This window comes from Moschus berezovskii, chromosome 6 (assembly GCF_049115385.1).
Source record: "Moschus berezovskii isolate FMDL1 chromosome 6, NW_MosBer_1.0, whole genome shotgun sequence".
In the NCBI taxonomy this organism is placed as follows: Eukaryota; Metazoa; Chordata; class Mammalia; order Artiodactyla; family Moschidae; genus Moschus; species Moschus berezovskii.
Window position 1 is genome coordinate 79,258,799 of NC_142465.1, and position 11,438 is coordinate 79,270,236.

At 50.5% G+C, this 11,438-nt stretch overlaps 1 protein-coding gene across 10 annotated transcripts in view; it reads left to right on the forward strand.

Annotated features, from left to right (window-relative positions):
* LOC129537170 (apolipoprotein L3-like) overlaps positions 1–11,438 on the forward strand; it is a 37,862-nt gene that overhangs the window by 20,946 nt on the left and 5,478 nt on the right. Inside the window, exons 1-9 of one of the 10 annotated variants that reach the window (XM_088837199.1) lie at positions 1,552–1,870; positions 2,088–2,258; positions 2,552–2,651; positions 3,396–3,801; positions 3,995–4,146; positions 4,343–4,465; positions 4,554–6,698; positions 8,276–8,381; positions 9,696–9,834. In XM_088837199.1, coding sequence (XP_088693325.1) covers positions 8,351–8,381; positions 9,696–9,834 — 170 coding nt within the window. In that variant the 5' untranslated portion in view covers positions 1,552–1,870; positions 2,088–2,258; positions 2,552–2,651; ... (3 more) ...; positions 4,554–6,698; positions 8,276–8,350. The other 9 variants (XR_016037656.1, XM_088837201.1, XM_088837200.1 and 6 more) reach the window with 9 other exon arrangements.

The window sequence follows — 11,438 nt, forward strand, 5'->3', positions numbered from 1 at the left end:
AAAACAGAAAATACAATAAGATTTTGTAACTGTTTTATTTCACTGAACATAATGTCTTCAAGGCACATCCAGGCTGTGGCATGTGTCTGAATTTTCTTCCTTTTAAAATAATTTTTTAAAAAGAATATTCTTCCTTTTTTAAGTGATTCATAGTCTGTGGTATGTATAGACAGATTTTTTCTTATATTATTTTGCTTTCTTGCACACTTTGGCTATTGTGATGAGAGCAGCCTGGCAGTGAGTGGCCAAGACCAGTTCCCCTGAGGTCACCTGTGCTGTCAGCCTGGAGAGGATCCCCTGTGCTCTTCCCCAGATGCCCATCTCCATCAGCAACTCTGATGACTCTAAAGCCCTCTGGTCACATGCTCAGTCTGAAGCTCCCTACTCCCTCCCACTGATCCTGTGCAAAGCGACGAGGACAGGCAGGCGGGTTGCTGCAGCCATCCTGGGTCCTTCTCTTGTGATGCCGGGGTCAAGTGGAGCCCAAGTTTATCGTCATTGAATCTTTAGGATCTCCACATGGGGTGGTCTCAGCTCACGTCCCTGGATTGAAGTCTTGCTGCATCCTCACCTTGATTTGAGTCTGCAGCTCCCATGGTTGCTCTCCCTGAGCTTGTATTTATTGAGTCCATGGTGGTCTGGCGTCTGTTAGGCATTCTCGGCAGAGGACCTTCATGACAACTGGACACAGCTCCTCTGGATTAGCTGAGTTCTGCATCTCAGGGTGGTTTTGCTTAACTTCCAGATAAACTCATGTTAGTGGAAGAGAGAAGAATCAGTAGGAGGAGGGTTACTGGGGGAAAAAATGACCTAAAGAAAGAAAAAAGGATCTTTAAAGAAGGAGTGGCATTTACAATAGGCAGTGACAATCCTGGCTTCAATCTTGGCTCCTCCCCTGAGTAGCTGGAAGAAGCCCCTCCTCGCCCCTGCCATCAGCTGCTGCTGCTGCTGCTGCTAAGTCACTTCAGTCGTGTCCGACTCTGTGTGACCCCATAGACAGCAGCCCACCAGGCTCCCCCGTCCCTGGGATTCTCCAGGCAAGAACACTGGAGTGGGTTGCCATTTCCTTCTCCAATGCATGAAAGAGAAAAGTGAAAGTGAAGTCGCTCAGTCGTGTCCGACCCTTAGCGACCCCATGGACTGCAGCCTACCAGGCTCCTCCATCCATGGGATTTTCTAGGCAAGAGTAGTGGAGTGGCTTGCCATTGCCTTCTCCTACCTTCCTGCAAAAATCAGGTCAGATTCCTGGTCTGTGTTCCGGGGTAATTGTTAGACCAAACTGTAGAGTGCGGTCCTCATGGAGTAACACCCATCACTCCTCTGTCCCTCCCTCTAAGATGGGGAAGCTGACCATGATGACTGGGGCCATTTTCTGGGGAAGCACCCCTGATGAAAGGGCAGGTGGGCCTCCATAGGTGGTCCAGCCCCACTGCTGTCCTTGTGGTGGGGGCAAAAAATAAAAGTCCACCAGGACTCTCAGGCAGTAGGACCTTTTCTTCTGTTTCTTTATCTGAAAAATGGACCCGACACTTCCTAGTGCTGATGTGAGAGTAAAGCAGGAAAGGTGTGGACAGAGCCTGCCAGAGGGTGGCTAATGCTCAGCCCTCCAGATGCCTTCGCTCTTTGCTCAGGAACCAAACAGAAAATGAGACTGGTTCTCTGTTGCTGACTTTTCAGTTGCCAGATCACCAGCCTTCCGGGAAAGGTCCTCCGTTTCGAGAAAAGAAACTGTGCAGCAACTAAAAATAACCCAGGGTAGAAAGTAGCAGCATGCTCTCAGCCCTTCCCATACACGGTGTATTCATCCGAATGACCTTGACCACTAAGGCTGGGCCTCCTCAGGCGAGTTGCTGGGACCTGAAGGCACTAGGTCTGTGCCTGTCAGCAGGGCCAAGTCTAGAAGGACTTGATCAAAAGGAGTGGGGGTGGGGCGTGGACAGAGAGGCTGAGGGGTGGCCTTCGGCCCCTCTCCCAGGTACCAAGGGAGCAGAGCAGGGACAGGGGACTCTGCAGGGCAGGTCCTGGAAGACTTCTCAGAGGAGGTGAAGCCAGACTTTGGCTTTACAGGGTGAGTATGGTTTCTCCAGGTTCGATGCAGCAGGTGTCCCTGGCAGAAGGACCTGCATGAACAAACCCTAGAGGCCACGTGGATGTGACCCTCAGCAGCAGCAGTGTGACCAGTATGCGGTGAGGAGCTGGTGTGTTCTGGAACTGCGCCACGTGCTGGTGGCCTGAGGGTGAATACAGCAGGCAGGCTGGTGAGTGGGTGGGTGGGGAGGGCTGAGGGGGTGGAAAGACGGCCATGGGGTGGGGGAGTGGTTGGCCAAGGGACTCACGGTGTGTAGGTGGCAGGTCTCCTTCAAGGAGCCGAGGCAAGATGGGCTGTGTCAGAGGACGTGGGATGTCAGGGCTGGGGTTGATTCTCTAAGGGGGCAGTAGGAGGGTGGAAATAGGTCTGGGTGGGGCCTGTGGGCAGGGTGTTGGTAACTTGAGCCACTCAGAAATGAGGGTTTCACTTTCCCTTTTGGTTCTCCCAATATATCTGGACCAGAAGGTGTGCGTGGTTTATTGCAGAGACACACAGAAGGCGGCTGCACGCAGAGCTGAGAACAACTGGATCTTGTTCACACTCAGCCAGAGGAAGACCCCGGGTAAGCAGTGGGTAGGACCGCTGCCCATCTCCCCATCCTCAGGACGACTGTCTGAAAAAACCTTGATTATCACTGGTTGACAAAAGAAGGGAAATGGAAGCTCAGAGAGGTGAGACCATGGCCCGAAGGACAGAGCGTGGATGTGGAAGCAGCGGTATCTGACGGATTCCTCCCACCCTCGGGCCCCCTAAACAGTGCAGAGGGAGGTAGACGCCTGCTCAGGTGGTCTCAGCGTGGGATGTGGACCCCTGAGACATGAGCAGTGACCCAGAAGGAAGCTGTATGTTGTGGGTGCTGAGTCCTTTGGGAAGTCTCAAGAAAGTCGAGGGGGATAGAGGACGGCAGGGGGGCTAGAATCCTTCCTCCTTGTGGCCTGGCCACCTTGAGTCTGCCCCTGGGTGCTGTGCTGGGGCTGATGGGGGCAAACGGTTCCTTTTGAGACACAAGGAATCAGGTTTCATCACCCACCCTGTCTCTGAGTGCCTGCTCCGTGCCAGGCCCTGGGGCAAAACGCAGGCCTGAGGGAGGAAGGACAGGAGACCAAGTGGGGAGACGCAGGCCTTGCTGCACAACGCCCGCATCATGATACAGGTTTCACAATCTAAGACAAGAAGCCAAACTGAGGATACATCAGTGTAATAAGAGGGGCGTGAGATTAGATCTGTGTGTTTATAAAGGTGGAGATAAACCTAGACATTTCTGGATTATTAACTCATGTGCCACTCCCCTCCCTTATATACCCAGGTCAGAAGGTCTGGACGTGGCCTCCATCTGTCCACGGAGAGCTGTGTGACCCTGGGCAAGTTGCCTCCCCGGGAATTGTTTGTTCACATCTCTTACCCATTTGTGAAAAACTGCATTCAGTCTTTTCATGTGGATTTTAGGCGCTCTCTGTGTTGGGAATGCTCATCTTTGTCCACTATAAATATTGCAGACAGTGTCTTCTGGTCTCTCATTATTTCTGACTTGGTTTGTGCATCCTTTAAGAGGTGTTTAAGAGGTCAAATAAATCAGACCTTCCTTATGGCTCCAGCAATTGTGTCTTGATGAGAATGGTTTCCCAACTCAAAATTATTGTTAACATTTTTTTCCAGTAAGCTTGCATTTCTTTTCCTTTTCCATTTTCATTTAGATCCTCTGGAATTGATTGGTGATTACAATCTTATTGTTTCTTCCTCTTTCTCTTCGCCCCTCTTCATTTTTTTCCTTCTTCTCCTTCTCCTCATTCAAGCAGGACATGTTTAAGGGGTACTTTTCTCGGTAGGAGTAGCACACCCATTTCTGTGCTTTCAAAAGTGCCTCCATTGCAGTCAGGAAATGACTCCACGCTTCTGCCCTCAAAGTCCCAGGCAGCAGTTTGGGAGCAGAGAGCGAGAGACTGGAGGAAGCTGGGCCCCACCCCCAGACCGACCTGGACTGGACATCCTGTGGGAGGGGAGGCTTAGGAATGTCCTGCTCAAGTCTTCAAGTCTCAGGATAGTATATCAGATTTCAGGTAGGCCTCGTGTTTTGCTACAGTTCTCTCTTCCTCTTTCTCCTCTTATAATAACACCATGGCTAGAGTAAGGGGACATGAAGAAATGCAGGTGTTTCCTGCTACCTGAGAGTACAGTGTTCATACCAAAGCTTTCTTAAACCAAGATGGTGGAGAGCATAGACCATGTAGGTCTCACATCCTCTTTTACTGGCAGAGGGTGATCTTCTGGAAAGCGTGGGATGCCCGTAAATGGAAACGCTCAGAAATCTGATGGCACTCTCTATCAGAAAGAGCTTGTATGAAGACAGACCAGGAATACAAATGGAATTACTCAACGGTAGGTAAAAGAGTTGTAGTGCTATGTCTCTGAGAATCTGGTGGTTTCCTGCCCCAGTAAGAGATCCCACGCCTCGTGTTTTAGCCAGGCTGTGCCCGGGCAGCTGAAGGGCCCAGAAGCCCTGAAGCAGGAGGAGCGCAGAGAAGAGACAGAGCCCCCGCCCAGTGCTGGGAGCTGAAGAAACGCCACACAAATAGCCCCACAGGCAGGAAAGTACAAGAGTCCAAGGGGGACTGGAAGGGAAATAGAGGAAGACAGCAGGGGAGGAAGCCTTTGAGACGGGCCTCCAAGTGCAAGTAACATTTCACCTGGCAAGGCACGTGGGGAAAGGCCTTGGAGGGGAAGCCTGAGCGAAGGCCTGAGCCTGGGGGAACCAGAGTCCAGGCAGCTGGGAGTCCTCCAGGCCCCTCAACCAGGCCCTGTGGAGTCAGGAGGGTGAGTGAGACAGAGTTGGAGCCTGAGGAGGGCCTGGTGACGGGCTAAGGACTTGAATTTGACACTGTCTTTACCCCTCCTATCCCTGCCCATGGAGTGAGCTGTACCACGTGGAGGAAGAGGTTTGGAAGCATCTGTGTCTGCCCACGTGGAGGGAAGGGCTCTGGGTCTGGCCATGCAGTTGGGCAGGGACAGGATTCTCTAGGGTCCTCCCCTCTCCCACTGGCAGCCTTTCCAGTTAGTGACCAATCAGAGGCTAACAGAGGAGGACACCCAGATAGGAATCCAGCAGAAGGGAGAACCATCCAGCATCCACAGCCAGCGGAGGCCCCAGACAAGGGTCAGGACCAGGACAAGAACGGCAGGGCAGGATGGAAGAATAAGTCGTGGGGCATGACGCATTTTCAAGTGTTTGGCGTCATCAGGACCAGCCCTTTCTGCCTCACCCTCCTCCTCTCTCTGCTTGGCTGTTGGTCCTTGTGTTCCCAATTTCAACTGGCCGCCCTGGCTCCTGGGCTCCTGCAGCTTCGAGGCAGAGAAGGAGGCAGGGGAGCAGCCAGCTCTCCTCCCCACGTGCCTGGAGACGGGCTTGTCTTTGTCAATTCTCTCCCATCCACAAAGTCAGTGTCCACAGCCTCCGTCACCAGGCATACTCCCTAGTAACCAAGCTGATGGTTACTTTTCTTGAGGGGAACCCTGGGCATTGCAGAGGGACGGTGATAGAAAGATTCTGGGATCGGGGCTCAGGTTAGGGAGTTTGGGGGAAACTCTAAGGAAGTTGGGCCACTCTAGATGGGGTGCTGTAGAGAATGGCAGGGGCAGTTTTCCCAATGATTGTCTCAGTAACTCTTATCTCCTGAGAGTGGAGACAGAGCAAGGATAACGGTGCAATTGGTAAATAAGGAGCAGTCATGATTTTCAGCAAAGCGAGGGAGTGTGAAGACCTTGGGTTCCTGTTGCCGCCATCCCTGCTTTTTATTTATTATTTTTGTTAGCAGCAAAGTGAGAAGCAGCCGGGTATGGGATCTTGAGCCCAGGGAGTGGGGTGGGACCCAGTTCTCCATGAACAAGGTTTCTGACCTTGGACAAATTACAGAACATCTATGCTTCAGCTTCCTTAGCTGTAAACGGGGATACAGCGGTACACACCTCCTGGTTACCAGAACAATATGGATTATAATTTATAAAGTCTTAGAGTAACTACCAATGTGGAGCAAAATCAGAAATACAAGCCACTCTCATGAGTAGCTGTTACTGGAACTACAAGGCCGTTTACTATCATTTCAGTCAGGTCTTAGGAAGAATACTTAAATAAGTACTCTTTTGCCTTCTTAAAATACTGCCTCAGTGTAATTAACACGCTTTCTTTTCTCGTCTCCCAACAAAAGATAGTCACAGCAGAAACCAAAAGAAGTTCTCTCTCTATAAAGATCTGCTATTAAAACAAGAACAGAGATGAGACAAAGGATGGACAGCATCACATATGATATGTGTGAATGTAACTTTGTGCAGTTTCTTTGCATCACAAAGTAGCTTAAGTATGAAAAAATGTTAGGTGTTGATACCCTTGGATCCAGTCATTCTACTTCTAGAAATAGCGTAATGAAAGAATTTTAAATGTAGGCAAAGTTTTCTACAACAAGAGTGTTCTTTGCACTATTATTTACATAAAGAATTAAAAACAGCCTGAAGTCCAACCATCAGGAGTGGACAGCAAAGATGACACCATTCCGGTCCTCCACTGACCAGGGCAGGACTGCAGGGATTGGAGTGGGGCTGGCGGGACTCCAGAAAAAAGGTTTGTGGGCTGAAGGCTATTGCAGAAGGGAGGAAGATGTGGGCTGTGGGAACTACAGCAGCAGGGACTTGATCAAGGCAGAGACTCGAGCATAGGGTGCATGACATCATTTTGCAATAAAAAGAGTCATTTTCCGATTAACATACATCCACAAATAGACATTTTTTACATTAAATCAAGTAGAGCATAGTCATCAGAAACCTGGGATTTGGATCAAAAAGCTTGGGTTCCAGGCCGGGCTCCAGCAGGAATGTGAAAACTCAGACTGACCTAAGTGTAGGTGAGTTTCAGGAGCCTGCATGTCATACACAGTGGGTCTATATCACCTATAACCAATTAGTAACACAAGTGTTCCCAGTTCAGTTCAGTTCAGTCGCTCAGTTGTGTCCGACTCTCTGCGACCCCATGAATCACAGCACGCCAGGCCTCCCTGTCCATCACCAACTCCCGGAGTTCACTCAAACTCATGTCCATCCAGTTAGTGATGTCATCCAGCCATCTCATTCTCTGTCGTCCCCTTCTTCTCCCACCCCCAACCTTTCCCAGCATCAGAGTCTTTTCCAGTGAGTCAGCTCGTCGCATGAGGTGACCAAAGTATTGCAGTTTCAGCTTTAGCATCAGTCCTTTCAATGAACACCCAGGACTGATCTCCTTTAGAATGGACTGGTTGGATCTCCTTGCAGTACAAGGGACTCTCAAGAGTCTTCTCCAGCACCACAGTTCAAAAGCATCAATTCTTCGGCGATCAGCTTTCTTCACAGTCCAACTCTCACATCCATACATGACCACGGGAAAAACCATAGCCTTGACTAGATGGACCTTTGTTTTCCAAGTGATGTCTCTGCTTTTTAATATACTATCAAGGTTGGTCATAACTTTGCTTCCAAGGAGTAAGCGTCTTTTAATTTCATGGCTGCAATCAGCATCTGCAGTGATTTTGGAGCCCAAAAAAATAAAGTCTGATACTGTTTCCACTGTTTTTCCATCTATTTCCCATGAAGTGATGGGACCAGATGCCATGATCTTTGTTTTCTGAATGTTGAGCTTCAAGCCAACCTTTTCACTCTCCTCGTTCACTTTCATCAAGAGGCTTTTTAGTTCCTCTTCACTTTCTGCCATAAGGGTGGTGTCATCTGCATATCTGAGGTTACTGATATTTCTCCCAGCAATCTTGATTCCAACTTGTGCTTCTTCCAGCCCAGCGTTCCTCATGATGTACTCTGTTCAAGTGTTCCCAGTCTCATGTAATTTCGAGAATATTCCCTTCCTACCTGTTCTTCTGTCTCTGATTTTATTGCTCCTATAACTTCACAGATGGCTGTCTCCCCTCTGATTATCCTCTCCTTGTGCCCCAACAGGAGAGAAGGGCTCTGACTGGGAAGGACGGCGGGAGGATGAGTAAATTTCCTTAACAAAAGATCTGCAGAGCCCAGGGGACAGAGAACCACGCTGGGTTAAGTCCACGGTGGCACTGGTGGCCGGCCCAGGGGAAACCACCCAGGAGCTTGGCCCTTGCTGCTCTGTACAGCCTCTGCTCATGAGTGATCAAGCCCACAATCTGTTTTCTCTTCCCCAAGGGTGAAACGACACCTTCCAGCCTGACACAGGCGGGTGAGCTGAAGGGAGATCTCTGAGACCCTGCTCCTGACACCATGAGCTCAGAAGATCTCAGGACCCGCTCAGGTAGTCAGCCACCTCGTCTCTGGCAGGTTCTTACTTGTGACCCAGAATTGAGGGTGGTGGCTCCAGGCCAAATTAACCTGCCGAGTAATCATGAACCAAGAAAGGCGTGGATAAGCATCCCCCAGAGAGGCAATGGGGAGTCCCCTAACACTGGTGGTCTGTCCCCACAGACTCTGTCCTGGTCCTCTCCTCGGAGCCACAGCCAAGATGCTAACTTCCTCCCCCTGCCTCCTGACCCCCGGCTAATGACTCAGACGTGAGACCAGGACAGCCAATGGAGTGGGGTGGGCACAGCAGAGGAATTCCCCAAGGCCATGTGGGACAGGGAGAGGAGGTCCCCTGCAGCTTCTCCTGCCCTCGCCCTTGGTCCACACTCCTTCCGCTCCCAGACCCTGGGTGTCAGCACAGAAGCAGTTTCCTCCACCTCTCGCCCTGCTGCCCACCCAGCTGCTCTGTGAGGGTCAGCGGACTCTAAACTAAACCCCAATCTAGCCTTTGCTGCCTCCCACACCTGCCTCCCAGCTCTGGAGCACCTTCCCTGACCTAACCTGTAAAATGAGAAGAATATTTCCCTATGTTGTGATGAGGATCAAACATGTGTATCCGTGGCCTGGGCCAGGGCCTACCACATAGGTCCTACCTAGTGTGGTGCTGTCCTCTCTCCCTGGAATGTGTTAGTTCCAAGTAGAAACCTCTCCCCTTCTCTGGAATCCCCTCCCCCGTGCTGTGCTGGGGCACCTGCCCAGGGCTCCAAAATAGAAACACCTGATTACCAGGTGACTGCCTCAGGCAGGTGCTAGCTCTATTGTTCTCAAACTCCCATGCAGACGCCCAGGTGCTCCGTTATTCCTCCACCCACACCGACCCTAATCAATCAACACCCAGATCTAGTGCTGTGGGTTCCCCTCCATGGGAGCCCTGAGTTCATTTCTCCCTTAGAGATGCTGAGAAAAAGAAAACCTAAGAACACCTAACACTTCAGGGAAGAGAGATAGAGGAAGAGATCTGTCCTATCTTCATTTAATAAGGACACTGATATCACTGAATTAAGGCCCCACACTTAAGGCCTCACTTCACCTAGCTACTGCCTTAAAGCCCCTATCCTCTAATGCAGTCACCGCAGAGTGGGAGGGTCTGGGCGTTAACTTATGAATTGGGGCTGGTGCATACAGTCCACCTGCGACCCCAGATAAATCCATCAACAGCATGCAGATGAGTGCTGCTCAGAAAGGGGGAACTTTTACCACTCACACTCGATACCATTTACATCACACCATAGTTTATTGGAATCTTCAATTTTATTTTTCTGTCTAGAGAGCCAAAGCTTTTATACGGATGTCACTGAGTATGTCCAGGAGAGTGTGAGATGGGAAAAACTGCTATTCCTGCTCGCTGAAGACATACCCTGGGAGAATTTTGTGACCAAGGCAGATTTGTCCAGGCAACCAAGCAGGTACACCAGGAATGTCACCAACTTGCCCCAGGAAGATTCTCCCATGCTAGTTTCCTCCACGCAGATCCTATGTTTGGGGTCGAGGATGTTCCTCCCCAAGCCCTATGTGGAATGTTTCCTCCGTGTTATTTGTTGGCAGTGAATGACATTGGGTTGAGAAGAGACTAAACCGGCAAGGAAGGGCAGGTAATATGACCTCGGACAAGTTACTGAACTACTCTATGCTTCATCGTGTGTTCAGTGTTATTGTGAGGACACTGAGATTATGCACGCAAGTGCTTTTCACTATTGCTGACACAGAGGAGGTGCTCAATTAATGTTAATTTCAAAATAAGCTTGTTGGGATGAATCAGGGACCTTTATCCTGGAGATGAGAAACAAGAAGTTCTTCCTTTGGCTCAAGCCAGAAAATCCTGATCCGAACATCATTTTGTGTTTCTGGGGTTTCCAACTAGAACTCTTTCATTCCCCATCTTAGGAACTATACCAACACTGCAGGTTCCTGCTAGCCAATAAGGCAGAGAGGCTGGAGGGGAACTGGCTGGACCTGGTGGGATCCTGGATCTAGCACTGTCCAACTCTGGGCCTGTAGGTTTAAGACTTTGAGTGTCAGATTTGTTATGTGTTCAGTGGGAATAGCAATTCAATCTGATGGATTGTGGTGATGGCCTCAGAGTGAACTGCAGAGTCAGAGGTGGGGAACCAAGTCCAATCATCTCGTCCAAATGCCCAGGGAGGCCTAGACCAGGGTCAGACCTAGGGGTCAGGGTGGAGCAGAGGGTCCATGTTGGAGGACTAGTAGGCAGGCTTGGGCAGCAGGGCCAGGACTAGAGTGAAGAGAGTAGGCCCCAAGGACACAGAACTGAAGGGGCTGTGACCCTAGCACAGATCCTAGGAGTGGGAGAGGGAACATATCTTCCCTTCCTGACGGGATCCCAACAAGTTGGGCTAGAGGGCCCTGGGTGACCGTGTCCTCCACACCCTGCCTGGGACCTGGCTTCTCACTCCATCTGGGAGTGAGAAGTCTCACTAGTCTCTTCTAGTCTACGTGGAGCCTCCCTGTCAGTGGGAAGGCCGTGTGGCTCAGTGAGCCCTCCAGGGTCATCATAAGCGGCTGCGATTATGTGTCATTTGAGGGATTCTGAGGAACCTCACATATCCCCACCAAAGAGGAGAACACCTCCTCCACCAGCTGTGCAAGTGCCGGTCTCTTCAGGCTCAGCCATTCGGATGGGTGTTTTCTCAAGTCTCCTGAATCTTTAGAGGTTCCATAAAGTTGCACACAGCCTTAGGGTACAGGCTCATGAAGCTGTCACAAATTAAGATGAGACCCCTGAGAGGTCAGGGGTGCTGGGTGCTGGGTCAGGAGTCAGTGAGGTGGGCTGGAGGGGCCACGGGGAACAGGGCTCACAGCACATCTCCTGCTTCTCAGTCAATATGGGCAGTGGACAGACCCAGTGTCTTTCTCTTGAGAAGGCCAAGGGTATCAGGCTTGGATGAGAGCAGATGCCAGGCAAAATGATCGTTAAGGGTCCTTCTAGCTGTGTTTTGATAAAAAATAAAATTCTAGGCACACAGTAGGCCAATATGAAAAGTATGAGAAC